This window comes from Aquarana catesbeiana, linkage group LG01 (genome assembly GCF_042186555.1).
Source record: "Aquarana catesbeiana isolate 2022-GZ linkage group LG01, ASM4218655v1, whole genome shotgun sequence".
Classification (NCBI taxonomy): Eukaryota; Metazoa; Chordata; class Amphibia; order Anura; family Ranidae; genus Aquarana; species Aquarana catesbeiana.
In genome coordinates this window covers 630,116,532-630,135,246 of record NC_133324.1, presented here as the reverse complement: position 1 = coordinate 630,135,246, position 18,715 = coordinate 630,116,532, and the positions used below count along the sequence as shown (strand labels likewise).

At 41.5% G+C, this 18,715-nt stretch overlaps 1 protein-coding gene across 2 annotated transcripts in view; it reads right to left on the bottom strand.

Moving 5' to 3' along the window:
- Positions 1–18,715, bottom strand: part of CDKL2 (cyclin dependent kinase like 2) — an 88,134-nt gene that overhangs the window by 10,913 nt on the left and 58,506 nt on the right. For both annotated transcript variants that reach the window (XM_073601020.1, XM_073601019.1), the window contains exons 7-11: positions 17,675–17,763; positions 15,735–15,864; positions 14,133–14,434; positions 10,362–10,458; positions 7,279–7,414 (exon numbers count right to left, since the gene is read on the bottom strand). In XM_073601020.1, coding sequence (XP_073457121.1) covers positions 7,279–7,414; positions 10,362–10,458; positions 14,133–14,434; positions 15,735–15,864; positions 17,675–17,763 — 754 coding nt within the window. The remainder of the gene's footprint in view (positions 1–7,278; positions 7,415–10,361; positions 10,459–14,132; positions 14,435–15,734; positions 15,865–17,674; positions 17,764–18,715) is intronic.

The window sequence follows — 18,715 nt, the reverse complement described above, 5'->3', positions numbered from 1 at the left end:
AGATGGATACACTGGGGGGGCGCATGCGCGTGAGCGACGGAGATGGCTGCTTAATCCACTCGCTCCGCGCCGACGAAACCTAAGACCGGCCGAACGCTGCACAGACCCAGAGGGGACGCACTTTACAGACCTCCCCGGGATCCGGAATTCCTCAGGCAGCAGTTGGTAATGTACCGATCGGTTAAAAACAAGCCTAAAAGCCGGCAGCCCCAAAGGCTCCCCTCAGGCCCTAATAAAGGGAGATCCAAGATGGCATCAGGGCCTCCGGAGTCGAACGAGGCTACTCAGCTTTCAGCTGAGGATCCAGCGTCCCCGGCGGATAGCTTACATCAATTCTCCACGGATCTGCGGAGTTCATACCCCACGGACTCAGAAAACATGTTCCGCAGAATAGTGAGGGATGAAATAACTGCAGCTTCTCGTAAGCTCTCCTCAGACCTGGTGAGGGGCCTTAAAGAGATAAGTCACCGCACCAATCAATTAGAGCAACGCATGGACCTTACTACTACAGTGCTGGAAGGGCTTGAGGAGGAGGTGGATAAAATGTCAGCCGAGATAGAGGCCCTAAAAGATAAACTCGAGGACGCTGAGAATAGAGCCCGCAGGGACAACTTGCACATACGTGGTATCCCAGAGAATATCACGGATCTACAGGGCACAGCCACTGTCTTCTTTCAAGAATTGGCCCCCGAGATCCCAGTGGAGAGGCTCAAATTTGACCGTATTCACAGGTCCTTGGCGCCCAAACCCTCAGATGGCCCCCCGCGTGATGTCATTATAAAGTTTCATTATTACCGCACCAAAGAGAAATTATTTCAAGCTGCAAGAAACCAACAAAGCCTCTCCTTCCAAGGCAACTCTCTACAGCTATTTGCTGATTTATCTCCGGTCACCATAGCCAGACGGTGAGGACTTAAACCTTATCTTCAAGTTCTTCAGTCCCAGGAGATTAAATATAGATGGGGATTCCCCTTTAAGTTGTCTTTTTCCCACTTGGGTCGCCAGTTCCATGCTACCTCCTCATCTGACTTGACATTTCCAGGACCTCCAGCTGGACCTCCCCATGTCCCAGATGGAAGCGACAGCCTTCTCTTCCAAGCCAGGACCATCCAGGCCTCCACGACCATCTTCACAGCGCTCTCAGCCAGGATCCCAGGCATTGAGGGACCTACAGGCTCAACGCTTTAAAAAGTCCAATAATGGTTGAAGGTACTTGGCTTATAATTGTGTTACTCTGGAATTCTTTCTCTGCCCACCCATAGGCCTCAGCCGAGGCTTAAAACCTACCTGTTAGCCTACCACCCTAACCATTTGGGAACACTTGGATTGCCCCCCCTTCCTTTATTGGCACCTTGATCTGTATCCAGTCCCTCGCCCAGGAGGAAGTATTAACCACCCTACAATAGGCCTCCCCAATTGAGAGATGGCGGTGGAGGGTGTATATGGTTATTTCTAAGACGTATTGAATAAGACGTTTGGATTACTGGCGGATCTGTTTGACCCCCCCCCCCTCCACACTAAAGATGACCTGAAGTTTTCTAATTGACTTTTTAAGTTATGTTATTTTTTTTCCTCTTTTTGTGAATGTTTTTTCTTATAAGTGAGGGGGAAGGGGGTCATGTATTTATGTTAGTAGGGGATAAAATATAAGTCTACTAATCTGGTGATGGCTTTGGTTTCCGCGCGGTGGCTCCCCAGCTCTGTTTGTGGGCTGGAGGGGGCTGCTGGAGTAGCGGAGTCGTGCAAGATTCCTTGGCTGCCCGGAGTCGGAGGCAGACTGCCTGTCGTCTCCGGATGCCTGAGAGCTTTATATAAAGTTATCTTTAAATGTTTTATTTTGAGAGTTTCCTTTTTTTGTTTTTTCATTGTTCATGCTGGATTTAGCTTATTGTTTTACCAGCCATTTCTTAGGCTCTGTGCACAATATATCTTTAATGTTTACATTGTTGCATACTAGGATCACTGCTCCCCCCCATGTGTTGGCACTTGGCTGAGATGGCAATCTCGGCCAATGTCCCGCCCACTTGTGGGATATACAACCCACGAAAAGTTGCATCTACAATCTTATGGTTTGCTCTCATCCGAGCTCTCCAAAGTGCAATTATCTTTTTTTTCTGTTTTGCTCTCTCTCTCCCCTGCTTTTCTCTCCCCTTTTTTCTTTTCTTTTCCCTTAGTCCACGGGGTGTTTGGTTGGAGTAATGCTACGAACCTCCCTTTGTACAAATGACCCTTAATTGGTTGCCCCTGAATGTTCAGGGCATGAACTCCCCCCAGAAACGAGTCAAGATTTTTAAATACCTCAAACAACAAAAAATTGAACTATCCAAGATTCCGAGGTTACGATTATGACGTATTATGCCCCGAATAAAAACCCGGGCCCTTTTCTGACCCATGTCTGCGCCCTGTTAAGGCCGCACCTAAAAGGAACACTACTTCTAGCAGGAGATTCTAATGTGTCATTGAATCCCTCCCTTGATAATTACCCTTCGGATCATAAATCCCCCACCCAGCAGCTAAACAATTTTCGCACTCGCTACAAAATAACGAATTAGTTGATGTTTGGAGGGAACTCCATCCCTTGGGCAGGGATTACACACACTACTCCCACCCTCATCATTCACAGTCTAGGATAGACCACATGTTCGTTCTTCGCAAACACCTTCCCCTAATAAGATCAACCTCTATATTGGCGGCCCCATGGTCGGACCATGACCCAGTTCTCACGGTCTGTAATTCTTTACTCAGTAAACCACAATTCTCACCCTGGGTGATGAATGACTCACTGTTGTCCTACAAAGAAATCCTAGCAGATATCCATAAGGCCTCGGTAGAATATTTTGACCTCAACTCAGGCTCTGCATCTCCTGTTGTGCCCTGGAAGCGTATAAGGCAGTGCTACGGGGCCAGGTTATTCGCCTAGCATCCAAACGCAAAAGAGAGAGGGCACAGGCAAGTCTTGAATTGGAGTCAAAATGGGAGGCTCTGATAGCGACATTCAAACAATTCCCTACCCCTGCTAATCGCAAACTTCTAGACAAGGCACGTACAGAGCTTGATTTATGCTTGACTGACGAGGCGGAACGCACTTTGCGCTGGGCTCGACAAAAGTGGTATGTTAAGGCTAACAAACCAAATGCAATGTTGGCTAATAGATTGCGAACCTTTGCACCCAAGTTTGCTCCTATTACATTACGTACCCATCATAATATTCTTACTGGCAATCCCCAACGAGTTCTGGAAGAATTCCGGTATCGCCTTACTAAGCTGTATTCAGCACCCGAGCGTTCTTCCCCTCAAGGCCTTGATGCCTTTCTAAAAAACCTATCATTACCTTCTCTGTCTGAAACCCACACATCTCTGATGGATCGAGACATACAAGTCTCGGAAGTCCTCCAATGTATCCAGGAACTGAAGGTGGGTAAAAGACCCGGCCCAGATGGCTTTACGGCACTTTATTACAGGAAACTAGCAGATGTCATTGCCCCTTATCTAACTACTATGTATAATTCAGTTAAGAACGGTCAATCATTTACATCTAATATGCTGACTGCCAACGTGGTAATGATTCCTAAACCTGACAGGGATCATTCATCGTGGGCTAACTTCTGGCCAATTTCGCTAATCAACATTGATATGAAAATTTTAACCAAAATCCTGGCCAACCGCCTCAACTCCTTCCTACCACGTTTAATAAAAAAAGATCAAGTGGGCTTTGTCCCAAGACGACAAGCTGGAGACGCTATAAGACGCCTGCTTCAAATACAGCATAACAGGTCCCTAGAAACAATGTTTTTGTCATTAAACATCAACAAAGCTTTTGACACACTGTCATGGCCTTATTTGACACAGGTACTTACATGTTATGGATTTGGTACCTCCTTTATGCGGTGGGTTTCTGCAATTTATGATTCTCCTCAAGCCAAGGTGAAATATTACAGGTTTGAATCAACTATCTTCCCCATAACACCGGGTACCCGCCAAGGCTGCCCACTTTCCCCACTTTTATTTATCCTGGCATTGGAACCCTTAGCGGAGGCCATCTGATCCCACCCTGACATAGCGAGGGTGGAGGTGGCAGGCACTCCGCATAAGTTATCACTATTTGTGGCTGACATCCTGCTGACCATCACTAAACCATTAATTTCCCTCCGGAATTTGCTTTCACTCTTAGATACTTTTGCTACCTTTTCGGGCCTATCAGTTAACTCTACTAAGTCTAGAGCAATGTCTATCAACCTATCCCCCTCTGTGTTAGGGACTCTGCAATCCATATTCCCCTTCCAATGGTTGGAAGCGCTACCCTATCTTGGGATCTGGCTCACTCCAAAATACACTGATCTATACCAAGCCAACTACCCATCACTGTTTCGCAAACTGACGGCCATGCTTGACTCCTGGTCCACCCTTCCAATATCCTGGTTCGGGAGGATTGCGACCATTCGTATGACATATCTTCCGAAGCTATTATACTACTTTTGGGTCTTGCCGGTCCAGGTCCCTTCATATGTCCTCCGTGTACATCAACGCAAAATCATGCAATTTATTTGGGGCTCCCTAAAACCTAGGATTAATCGGCAGGTGTTATATGCTCACAGGATCAATGGTGGCCTTTCGGTACCCAATCTGCATGCCTATTATACGGCAGCGGCTATTGCCCCACTATCTCACCTTCATGAAAAGCAGCAATTTCCACTATGGGCCACTATTGATCTGGTGGATACATATCCGATACCACTAGCCTCCCTTCCTTGGCTCCCTCCAGCCCATCGCCCAACCACTATCGGCCCATGCCTAACCCACTCTCTTCGCTTATGGGACTCAGTTAAATATTCGGCGGGCTTGATTTCTCCGCACCTTCCCTTGTTGCGCCTTTCTCATTGTCCACTATTTCCCCCAGGCCGAGATAATGTATTGCAATTTTCGTGGTGGATTGAGAATGATTTAATCGATGTCCACTCTATGCTTACTCCCACTAAGCTAATCCCATTTGCAGCCTTGCGCTCCTCCCACAATATCCCCCTTAGGGAACACTACAGCTATGTACAAATTTCCCATTTCCTCCACACCCTTATAAAAGCTCAACCCACCCCCTACATGTTAACTCCCTTCGAAAGTCTTTGCAGATCGCAAGCCCAGTCCTCAAGCTTGATTTCCTTAATATATGCGGCTATAATATGCTCCAAAAGACCACCCCTGCGACCTTACCACCTTCAGTGGGAGGCGGAATTGGGGAAGAGATTGGACCCTGAGGACTGGCAGGTCATGACTATCACACTGTCCAAATGTTCCAGAAACATACTTTTTTTGGAAAATGCTTACAAGGTATTGTATAGATGGTATTACACTCCAGCCAGATTGGCCAGTTTCATCCCAACTTATTCCCCTTTATGCTTCCGCGGGTGTTCCCGGGAGGGTACGATGGCACACATTTGGTGGCAGTGCCCCAGGGTCTGCAGATTGTGGGTTAGATTTTATGCATTGCTTCGCTACCTCTTCCATACCAATATAAAAAGGGATCCTTTTGAAGCGATCTTAGGGAAACCGATTGTGGAACTGCTAAGACCAGAACGCCAATTGGCATCCCATATTTTTACTGCAACTAAATTAACTATAGCAAAGGCCTGGAAATCTCCGTCTCTCAGCTTTGAGGCAGTTAAAAACCGCATAAATGATATTATGGTCAAAGAAAAACTGACGGCAGTGGCATCAGACACGCATGATAAATTCCTTCGAGTTTGGCAACCATGGGTAACATATTCCCACCCCTCCCGGTTTGATTAGACTTTACTCTCCCTTTAGTATGGCTCCATCCTCCCCACTGCGTGGACTACCCGTTTCCCCCTTTTTCTTTTCTTTTTCTTTCTCCCTTTTCTGATACTTCCCCCACTTCCTATATTCTATATTTTTGTCTTGTCCCTTTTTCGGATTCTATTTTCTGTAATTTCTCTCTCTTTACTCTCTCCTTTTTGAGTTTTTATAGCCCACAGGCTTTGTCCTACCGGGCTCAGACACATGTTGTGAACTCTTTCATGAACACTTGTTATTTTTTTTTGTTTTGTTTATTTTTTGCATTAATGAGCTATTCTATACATTCATCTTTTTATTTCAGTTGGTATTACATACATTACATTTATAGCTACCATTATGTTTGAACTGTGGCAGACCCTGGTACTTCGGGTGCCAGTGTATGCTGATTTCATATATAGCCAATTGTAATTTGATGTCCTGTCACAGACTCTAATTTTCTAGATCATTACAAATGTCAGCTTACCATTTTCTGGAATATGTACACAAAATGTGTCATTATCTCTTTGTACTGATATGTTGACTTATTTGTTCAATAAAAACCTTTGTACAAGAAGATGGATACACTGTAGTCATAAAGGGATGGACATGGTCAGCAGCAATACTCAGGTAGGCCGTAAACGAATTGGTACTAAGGGGCCCAAAGCGTACCAAGAAAATATCCCCCACATCATTACACCATCACCACCAGCCTGAACTGTTGATACAAGGCAGGATAAATCCATGTTTTCATGTTGTTTATGCCAAATTCTGACCCTACTATCTAATTGTCACAGCTGAAATTGAGACTCATCAGACCAGGCAATGTTTTTTCTAATCTTCTATTGTCCATTTTGGTGAGTTTGTGCAAATTGTAGCCTCAGTTTCCTGCTTTTAGCTGACAGGGGTGGCACCTGTGTGGTCTTCTGCTGCTGTAGCCCATCTTCTTCAAGGTCTAATGTGTTGTGCATTCAGAAATTATATTCTGCATACCTTGGTTGTAAGAAGTAGTTGAGTTACTGTTGTCTTTCTATCATCTCAAACCAGTCTCCCCATTCTCCTGTGGCCTCTAACATCAACAAGGCATTTTCGTCCACACAACTTGCTCACTGGATATTTTCTCTTTTTCGGTAAATTTTCTGTAAACCCTAAAGATGGTTGTGCATGAAAATCCCAGTAGATCAGCAGTTTTCAAATTACTCAGACTAGCCCATCTGGCACCAACAACCATGCCATGATCAAAGTCACACAAATCACTTTTATTCCCCATTCTGATGCTCGGTTTAAACTTCAGAAAGTCGCCTTCACCAAGTCTAGATGCCTAAATGCATTGAGTTGCTGCCATGTAATTAGCTGATTAGCAATTTGTGTTACCAAGCAATTGAACAAGTGTGCCTAATAGTGTCCAGTGAGTGTATATCAATACCAATACTAATATTATTGGGAAAAAGTTTTAGAAAAGCATGAGGTAAGGAAAAAAAAATAAAGGCATACCACTATAGAAATTATATCCCTCTGTGCCTTTAAGTTCTGGTAAATGACCATAGCTCAACTCTGGCAGCCTCATGTCGGCTCTTGAAAACTCCCATTTTTTCTTGTTGAGTTGAAGAAGGCTCTTTTCATTGGCAACCTGTTGTCAAAAGCATCTATGAGTTACTAAGTGTAACATAGACTTCTAAAAAGTACATGTACTTTACTTTGCTTGATTGAATTATTCTGGCTTGTCACAGTTGCACACTGAAAACCCATTGATAACAAAGCCTTGTTAAAGGCATTGTGCACTTCCAAATGTGTTTGTTGTTTTACCTAGGTATTATTGTAGCTATATTCCCTATGCTGTTTGCTTTACCTTGTAATGATTGGCTCACTTGTTGTGACTGCAGTTTGACAAGGTAGCATATCTCTGTTCACCAGAGGGAGAATACAACTTCTTGTTCCATGTCACACGGCGTCCAGTGCATGCGTAGCCCTTTCCTCTGTGTTACATCACAAATTTGGAAGTGTTAATGTGACAAAAACACATCTCTTCCAGCAAGGTGAAATCTCTGTTACTACTCTGCCTTTTTGTGTCTGTATCAGATCTAATTACTATGTAGTGCTCACCTGCAGAGCGCTAGACAGAGAAACACAGGAATTTTGGGATATACAGTAAAACCTTGGATTGCGAGCATAATTCATTCCGGAAACATGCTTGTAATCCAAAGCACTCATATCAAAGCGAATTTCCCCATAAGAAATAATGGAAACTCAGATGATTTGTTCCACAACCATTTATTCATAAGTCCTTCAGTTTATAGTCCATATAAAAAAGATTATAGCAATGTGACCAGGTTGCTTCAGTTTATAGTCCATATAAAAAGATTATAGCAATGTTACCAGGTTGTGTAACCATAAAATGTCCATCCACAAATGGAAGCCTCTACGAGGGGATTAGAAGCAAAATCCAGCAGTAGATACAGAGTATAAAAGAGTAGAGAGGTGCCTCTAAGTGTAGCACTATGGTTACATTAAATGAAGGTACAACATTTAGCAACTCACATGGTTGATGATTAAAAGAGGCACGTCTAAGTATTCAGGCATCCGGAGTAAAGCTGTCCCCATAGACCTTCCTCCGCACCGCCGGCTGTCACCACTGTCAGTCTGTAATCGTGACTGAGAAGTCTACCTTGCAGTAGAACGATCTGAAAGCGAGGCTTGAACAGCTCATGGAGCGCAGAGTGGAAGAGATGACGTCGATGACGGTGCGGAGGACTGTCTATGTGGACAGCTTTACCCCGGATGCCTACATACTTAGATGTGCCTGTTTTAATCATCAACCATGTGAGTTGCTAAATATTGTACCTTCATTAAATGTAACCATATTGCTACACTTAGAGGCGCCTCTCTTCTCTTTTATACTCAGTTGTGACATAATGCTACTTGTATATCAAGACATCGCTTGTATATCAAGTCAAAATTTATTTAAAAATTTTGCTTGTCTTGCAAAACGCGCTCAAACCAAGTTACTCTCAATCCAAGATTTTACTGTATATAGTAATAGCGAGCTCAGTTCTCACACTACAGACACAGGTTATGCATTAACCTGTGCTGTGCCACACAGCATGCCTCATGTTTAACCACTTCAATTGCAGGCACTTTCACCCTCTTCCTGCCCCAGCCAATTTTCAGCTTTCAGTGCTTTCACTTTGAATGACAATTGCGCAGTCATGCAACACTGTGTGAGGAAAGGATTGCCAAAAGCTGGCAAGTCTGTTTACATGTGACCAGCTGTGATTGGACACAGCTGATGACATGGTAAAGGGCCCTGTGGGAAGGGCAGTGCTGGGATGATGCCCATGGACACCCTCCCAGAACTGGAACTGGGGAGCTGCGCTGTAGCTGTCTTTCGACTAAAGTGTGGGGGTGGGAAGGGGTTAAACACGAACAGAAACTTCTGACACAGGAATGTGAAAACTTACTCTACTATAGCTGAGTGTACAGGCCAACAAATGACATCATGAAAACACATGATCAGTTTATAATGCCTTTAGAGTCATTTTTGAGGCAACTGTTAATAATTGTACTTATATCATATTTATTAAACACAGAAAATCAGCATGTATAGGTAGCTCTTTCATGGCATTTACTCAGCCTCTCTGTTTCACCACATTTGCAATATGATATATTCCCCAGAATTGATTGTTTTTTTAAAAAAAAAGACTCCAGGAAATGGATCAATTTTGAGAATTTGCTGGCTTAGGGGGGGTTGGGTCCAGTGAGATGTATGCCACCTCTCTTTTATTTACTATTTACTAACTTAAGCACTGGGAGTACAGCTATCGCTATGTGCCTGCTGTGTGACGACTGCCCGTCCCTCCCCTCCACTGTCCATTTACAAAAGACTTTTGTGAATGGGCTCACATCATACAAAGCCTTCCATGACTGGGCAGGAGGGGCAAGCAAAGCAGCTGCAAATTAATCTGCTGCTTCTGTATCTTACACTCGAAGGCCCAGCATCGTATAGTGGTAGCTGCATTCTCTTAAGCTCTGTAAAAATGTAACTAGCATGAGAGTTCAGAGAAATACATATACCAGCGAAGGGATAAGCCCACAAGTTGGCACTTACAGGATTTACATATAGTATTACAGTATACAGTTTGTTAACCTCTGAGGAATAGGAGGGAAGGCTCAGTGGCCTGGGCAATCTTTGTTATGCATGAGGCTATGCACTAGAAGTTGAGATAGTCTTGGCTAAGCAATAAAAAAAGGTTAAATAGGAGCCTATCAAAAAAAAAAAATCATGTTCTGGGGAAACATCCTGTACTTCATTTATCAAGCTTTCAGCAATTGAGGTCTTCTGGGCTATCCAACTGTACTTAAATGCTGGGTGGAAAAAAGAGGCATTTGAATTTATTTGCTGAATTACACAATACAAAAAAAGGAATAATAGCATGTAAAATACAGTAGTCCATAGCAATCAAATTTTGCCTTTTATCAATAAGAACAAAGAAAGAGAGTAGATGATTAGTTGCAATGGGTTACTGCATTATCTAGACCCCAAAATGTTCGTTTATGAAAAAAAAAATGCATGACCTTACCAGACTTGAAACATTTGGATTATAAGAATTTCCTTGGGAAGGTCTTCCTCCATTTATTTTGAAACTGCTTACATATATTTTACTCTTTTCTTCCCCCCTGCAATAATAAAAAATATGCAGTCCTTAACAAATGGCATAGTAATATAGTATATTGTAACAAATAAAATATTAAAATCTTAGGTCAATTTTAGAACATTTTGCAAGAACATGCAATAGGTTAAGTGGTTTCATACAGTTCAGAACCTCTAAGGTAATTAGCAATTAGCAAATTAGGTAGGTAGCAATGTAATTAAAAAAAGTATCTTATACAGAAAACGCACAGTGGGCTTTAGGCCTGATACACATGGACATAAAAGCAGATTCAAGGTTACAGGCAACACTCATGAAGTTTGTCCTTTCTATAATCCTTGAGCTATCACTTAAATTTGTTAGGTGTCAATATTAACCTTGGATATATTTAAACCTGTTAGGTAAGTCCCGTCTTTTTCAAGAATAAACATACTGTACACACTGAGCAGAAGTTAAACACTGGTACATGGGGGCAGCAAAAGGGATTGATTTACTGAAGGATATTCACATACAGTACACCATCATATTGTGTACACACCTTACAAACAAAATCATATCCCCACAGAATTTTCTATGTGCCTGTGATGCACCCAGTCACATGCTAAAAGGTATATTTACGGGATTTGAAAACATGTGCGTTCTCCTTGCTCCTCTGTTTGTCTGGCCTCGGCAGGGTGTGGTAGCCGCACCAGTCAAATGTCATGGCGTAGAAACATGCACAAGGGATCATGCCCACCTTCATGTTATCCTCCATGTTTTGCTTGTGGCCTTTCGCAGACTGCAGTTAGTTATATATTGGGTAAATACCCATGAGGCATGCAGAAGATTCCTAAAAAAATATTCTAAACTGCCATCTTCTGATCTTAAAAAGAACAAGCAGCATTTTGATTCTATTAAGGCTTCATTGCATATTTATATTATTAAGGCCTGGGTTGATGGGCCCCTCTCATAGAAGTCTATGGCAATGCAAAATCATCTTGAAACAAGTCAGGTGGAGGTCAACTGCAGGGCAAATACAGTTTACAAATTGCATGGGTGCAATATACTGTAGTCATGTAGCATTAACGCCTACCAGTGGTCATGAATACAAGGCCCAGAAGACCCCCTGGAGACATACAGCTGGACATGGCTGGAAGGGTAAAAGAACTATGGCCCTTGAATAAGGCTGGCCATACATTATACAATTTTCGTGTATGACTGTTCTTTGATTTACCAAAACCATATAATAGAAGGTCAAACCTAAACACTTTCAATTTGTATACAAACAGGCAGGCCCTTGCACTACATAGTTGAAAGTAAATCTAAAGAAAATTGAATAAGAAAATTGTATGGTGTTTGGCCAGCTTAAGACAAGTGGTTAAAACTGGTGGAGGTAGAAGAATGATGGCTGCAGCTGGTAGGGTTCCTGGAGGAAGACTAGTGGCTACAGTTAGCGGTGCTCTGTAAGAATAGTCATGATTTGAATATAAGAAAAGACTGTAATTAGAGAAGTTGCCAAATGTAATGGTTCAACATTTACAATAGCCAAAACTTATATCCATCTGCTCGCTCCTGGATTTCAATGCCTGCAAAATCTATTAAAAATCTAGTAAATCAGGTAAAAAGTCTATTCCTGAATTATCACAAACTGAGCAGACAAGCTGCCCAAAGCTGATCTTAAAGTAAGTGAAACTAAAGAGATTTATAGTTCTTTAAAAAAAAAAAAAATAGTTCTGATGATCTGGGGGTCCCCAGGGGATTCCCTAATTTGCAGGGATTTCTCCTTGCTGTTCTCCTTCTTGTTTGGCTATGGGACAGAAAGTGAAGAGAAATCTCCGCAATGGCACACAGATGGAGACAGCGGTTAAAACCCTGACTTGCTCTATCCAAAAAAAATAAGTTTTGTCTATAGTTCTACTTTAACTTTTTATTGATATGCCCGTAAAAGTGTCTCACAACTACTATTTATATTTGTGTATGAAGAGCTAATAAAGATTGTTTAACTGTATTCCTTGCTTCCTTGCTTCATGCTTGAAGCATGCTACATGCCAGTGAAACTTTCAAAATGGGTCACATAATTTTAAACATTATATATTTTATAGAATTGCCTAAAGTTAATATCCAAACATGACATGTTTCTGTACATTTCAAAAATGATAAAAGAAATGTAATTAATAATTTCTGTCCAAATATATTATTTACGGGGTTTTTAAATAATATTTTACTTACAAAATGTATTTTTAATATACACTATGTTTTTTTTAAAGCAGTAAATGTTTAATGAAGGACATAATTACTGCTTTATAAATGTACCCCTATATGGCCAAAAGTTTGACCATCGCACCTATATGAGCTTGATGGATTTCCCATTCTAAAGCCATGAGAATTAAGAGAGTTGCTGTGTCCCCCCCCCCCCCATTCCTTGGGACCATACCAGCCTCCACTTTTCCCACAAGATTGTAGAGTGTGTGTCTGTCTGAATTTGTGTCCATTCAGTCAAAAGAGCATTAGTAAGGTCAGGTACTGATGTTGCGCAAGAAGACATGGCTCACAATCACCATTCCACTTTATCTCAAGGGTGTTCGATAAGGTTAAAGTCAGAGCTCTGTGTAGGTCATTTGAGTTTTTCCACATCAAACTGGTCAGACCATGTCTGTATCGTTTTGGCTTTGTGCATGGGGTACAATCATGCTGGAACATAAAAGGGCCTTTTCCAAACTCCTTCACTGGAACACCTGAACTCAATAAGTTAAAGTAGGTGTAACAGTAAGGTGCCCACATACTTTTGGCCATATAGTGTAGTAAATTAATTGACCACACTTGACTTGAAGACATCACCTCCCTTGTTAGTATAAGACCGCTTTCATACTGAGGCATTTTTCAGGCATTTTAGCGCTAGAAATAGCCTCTAAATAACGCCTGAAAACCGCCTCCCATTCATTTCAGTGTGACTTTTCACACTGGGGCGGTGCTCTTGCGGGACGTTAGGAGAAGTCCTGCAAGCAGCATCTTTGGGGCGGTATGGGAACGCTGTATACCTCCCAAAACACCCTGCCGATTGAAATGATTAGACAGCGCTTTCAAATCGCCTGAAAAGTGCTTCGATAGCGTCCCAACACGGGCGCTTTTAACCCATTCATTTGGGTTAAAAGCGCCCCACTAACGGTCGCTAAAGTGCTGCAGAAATGAGCTGCGCTTTAGCGCTAACGGCCAGGAGCTGCCCTGTCACTGCAGTGTGAGAGTAGCCTAAATCAGAAATAGTCATATAGATGGGACTTTATAGGTTTCAAAGAGAAGGGTTTTTTAGCTATGGACTTGGGATACCTTTGTCTACCTGATGAAGCTGATAGCGAAACATGTCAGAACTGCAACACCTCCACCCTGTGATTGGAGAAGTCTTATGCAGTACTTGTAATTAGAATGGTATTATTTAACAGGACTACTCTGTCCTGTGTCATTTAATCCATGTGAAGATAAATGGTAACTTATATAGTAAGGGGTGCTGATTCAGAGGTATATTCGAATTGTGCAATACAGTGTATCTGTTGCAAATATGATTTTTTTTTTGTATTAAAAACATGCTTTTTTGTTCAATGTTGTTTTTGGCATCTATAAAGTCCCATCTATATGGCTATTTTTGATTCACCCTTGGATAAAAGCAAAAGGGAATAGGGTCACTAATGTTTTATACAAAAAACTAACAAAAAACAGAGCTCCAAATACCTGAAACTAACATGGCTGGAGCCAGATGATGCAGTGGCATTGGAAGATAAATGCGGAGAAATGGCAGTGAGGTTGTAGCTTATTGGAGGAATCATCCCAGCTGGGGTTTTATGGTGATCTAGGCTGTTGCTTGACTCTTTTAGTGTGACGTAAGGTACTGTCCTTCCCTGATTACTGGTACCAGTAAATAAACCACTGGCATTAGATGCCCCATCAGTCTTCTCAGCCTTTTCGGAATCCATTTTAATGATTTTCACCTTTAAAGGTTTAGTCTCCTTTACTTTGTGATCGATATTAAAATCCTGCATACAAAATAAAAATATTGGATAGATTATGTGTTTCTAAGAACTGTTCTGTAGAAAAATACATGATGCTGATATCCCATTTTTTCAGTAACAACGCATAAGAGACTGACCTTTGGAGCCTCTGTGTTTCTTTAATGACAGATTATCTTTATTTCTTTTTCATAATAGGTCTCCACATGGCCTGTTCAGAATTGTGAAAATGCCTATAACATTTATCAATTTGCAGCATTGGCTCAACCTACTTAATACATTCTAACCTAGTCACCACTTACTGTATCGCTTTATACTGGAGGCTTCTTTCCAACAAATAAATATTAATAGCCTAATCTTGAATTCAATGTCTTAAGCCAGGTACACACAGGCCGAATGTTGGAAGACACTGGCGGGTTAAAAAAAAAAAAACGTTCGACATTCGGTCTGTGTGTATGTCAGTTTGTCCGTTTGACCGGCTTTTGTTGGATGTGCATGCTGGAGTACCAGCATCCAATCGTCTCCCGATCAGCGCTCTCAGTCAATGGCAGGGAGCGCTTATCAGAGTGTTCTGGCAGGGACGTGTAGTGTGTACCAGGCTTTGGGATGCATGTCACCATTTTTGATATCTGCAAGATATCAGCCATTTCTGGTGTCACTTGTGCATTTAAATAGGAGTGACTAATGTGCTGAAAAAATATATCTTGCATACAATGTCCATTAGAGAGATTTCCACTTTTTTTCCTGTCTTGATGACAACAGTTTTAATAAAGTAGAACAAAGGGCAAAACTTTTTTTTTTCATTTTGGATAGAGTTGGGGAGGATTATAACCCCTATCAGATTTTTTTTTTTTTTTTTGCCATCTGTGTCCCATTACAAAGCTTTCCATTCACTTCCTGTTCGTTAGCCAAACAGGAAGTGAGAGGAAATCTCTGCAAATTAAAAACAATCTTTGGGGACCCCCAGGTCAAAAGAACAAGTGTCCCCAATGGATGATTTCCCTCCTATTAGTTTTTTGGGGACAACCCAAAATTTGAGATTTTCTTTTTACTTCCATTTTCCATGATAATGATAAACAGGGCAAATAGAGAGGGTGAATCTTCCTAATGGGGGCACAAACAGCAATAGAAACTGACAAGTGTTCTAATCCCTCTCCACTCTATCCAAAAAAAAAGGTTTTGCCTTTAGTTACACTTTAAAGATGGAAGTGAAGGAAAATCTCCACCAGACATAATCTAATTGACTATTCACCGGGTGCTGATTAGTTCTCAGGAATTACTGCAAGCTTATATTTTGGTGATGTGTTATCAAATAACTATATTTTACCTGTAGTGCCAGGGCTTTCTTTTCACCTGGATAATCATCTTTTTCTTTCTTAACATTCTTTGTTTTCTTAGGTTGTGGTTGAATATCTTTGGAAAGCTTCTGCACTTTTGCACTGACTTCCTGGGAGAACCTTTACAATGAAACAGAAGGATACATAATTATGCATAGTCATTATATGTTTTTTTTTATTGTATATAACAATGATGCCATAGCAGAACAATAAAAGGTCACAAGGTGGCAGCCACACATGTTCCTATACCTGGGGGTGCTGGCAACAACCATTACTATGTCCAATGAAAAAGCCCTTGCAAGCTAATGGAGCAGTCTCATTGGACAGAAGAAAGATTTAGCCACATAATCAGGGAAAATTGGGCCCCAATGACAACATGAAACTGAATCAGAACAGGGCTTATAGAAAGCAATATAAGGCATCTTGTGGCACTTAATCTTAGGCAGGCCTTTAATAGTTTAAAATGGATTACAGGTTCACTTTAATTATTATGACTTCCTCGGTTAGTAGAACAATTCTCCCCATTCACTGTTTGTATAGCACTATAAATTGCATAGATTGTTATTTATTTCCCATAGGCAATATACATTGTTAAAGCTGAACTCTTGGAATTAGACAAAATCTACTCTTGCGATGCCCCCCTCCTTGAACTGCATTTCAAATAACCCTGTATTGTAAGCGTTGAAGGTGGGCATGAGACCACAGCCCTAAGCACCTTAGAGAGGCAGCAGCGCTGGACCAGTTGCATTGATGAAGAGAGACTTCTGGAGCCAGGAATTAAGTATGTATGTATAACCCCTGTCCCTGCACCCCTAAACTAAACAAGCTTTTGTCTAATTACCCATATTTATATATTTGTTTACCCCTGTCTGGATTTTCCTTGTGGCTACTTCTTTTGAAAAAAAAATGCAGAGCTGCACAGTCTTGGTGCTGTAGTGGGAAATACAGCCTTCTTGTGACGTATTACTGCTTTTGCATATTTAGAGCAAAACTAAGCATTGCAAGCAATCAGTTCAATCCACAAATATTCCCACCCATCAATAGAACCAATACTTTGGCAATCTGCTCTGAGCTGCTAGAAAGTGATTTGCATCCATTTTTCTGCAGTTGACATTAAAAAGTAACATCATGGAATGTGATTTTGCGATGACCTAAAGGAGATTTTTATCTGCGTTTGGGATTAGAATTTCTGTCAGGCTTATATTCCTATCTGTGCCACTGCACAAGAGATTCACCCTCTTTATTGCTCCCAAAGAACAATGGGGTGTAGTTACTAAAGGCAAAAAGATTGTGCGCTTTGCAAAGTGCAGTTGCACTCTGCAAGAGCAGTTGCTCCAGAACTTAATAAATGAGCAGAAGCTCTGCCAACTTCCATCATCCAATTATGTGCAGGCAAAAATTACATTTTTTTTTTCATTTTCCTTGCTCATGATTGGATATTCTTTGCAAAGTGAACCTTTACCTCATTTACTAAGCCCTGGAGTAACTGCACTTTCAGAGTGCAACTGCAATTTGCAAAGTGCACAGTCTTTTTGCCTTAAGTAAATCAACCCCCAACCCCCCCAACCCCACCGAATGTAAGGAAAAATCGAAAATTTGGTGTTGTCCCCGAAAAAAGGAAGAGAAATTCACCTCTTTTTGGAGAGATCTACTTTCAGTTCCTGTTGTGTCAAGAGACAGCAAGTGCAGGGAAATCTTGTCAATGGAAGCCAGACAGAAAAAATATGTTGGTAAGGGTTTTAAATTATTCCCTACTTCATCCACAACTTAAAAATGGCTACAGGTTTCCTTTAGGTTGATTAGTCAACAATCATGCATTTGCAAGAGTATTGTGTGCTAAAGAGATTTTCTTTAAGAGGAAAAAATAAAGAATATGTGGCAGCTCGGAACTAAGAGCATTTTTATGACACAATTTCTGATTCATACACACCTCTCAGAAAATCCATCCTTCTTAAACAGGTCATGCTGCAGCAAAGTCACACAGGGTGGCCTCTTGTCTGGGTCAATTTGTAAGCAATTCTGCAACACAAGATAATGAGTTATTTAAAGTGTTCCCATTAGTATTTTAACCATGGTGTTTTAAGTGTTTCAGTAGTGTAAAATGGCCTAATTTAAATCAAAGCCAACTACCAAAAAATACTGTAGTCTGATATCAATATGCAGTTAAAACATGTAATTATAGTATCCGGAACAAATGCTGCATTTCTTTCTACCTGTTCTAAATTTACATGCAGACTAAGGCAGCCCATACATACCTAATTTTCTTTTTTTTTAAACTAGCAGCTTGAACGAAAAAAAAACAGATCCGATTCACTACCGCTGAGTTCTTGTATTCTGACAGCAGGGAGACTTCCCCGCCATTAGAATACATTGATCGATCGAGTAAAAGCCAGCAGGGTGGTTGTACAGAAGTCGATCAGTAGACTTGACTGGTCCCTTCTAAACCAGCCAAATCTCGATCCAGGTATGGCTGGCTTAAGCTGTCCAGAAAGAGTGACAGCGACAGGATTTAAGACAAACCCCAACATCTGTCACTGTCACTTTTTTAACCAACTTTGTCTGCCTGTAAATGAAAAATAAAAGCAGACCAAAATGGATCAAAAATGGAGCAGTGTGTATAAGCCCATAACATGCAATACTGCCGCACGGGTAGAGAAAAAGAGATCGCTGCTCACAGGTGATGCAATCGGTAAAACTCCAATGTTGTTTCTGTTAGGTGGGGTGCATGCCCTGCAGCAGAAAACATGGTACAGAGAATCTTTGGATCAGCAGCACACCCACACAGAAAGTAAAGTATAAAGTTTTTATTGAAGCATACATATTAAAAGCACTGGATGGTCACAGGCAGGGGAAATGCAGATAGGTTGACGCGTTTTACACTATAGAAGTGCTTTGTCAAAACTACCTGGTTTTGACAAAGCACTTCTATAGTGTGAAACGCATCAACCTACCTGCATTTCCCCTGCCTGTA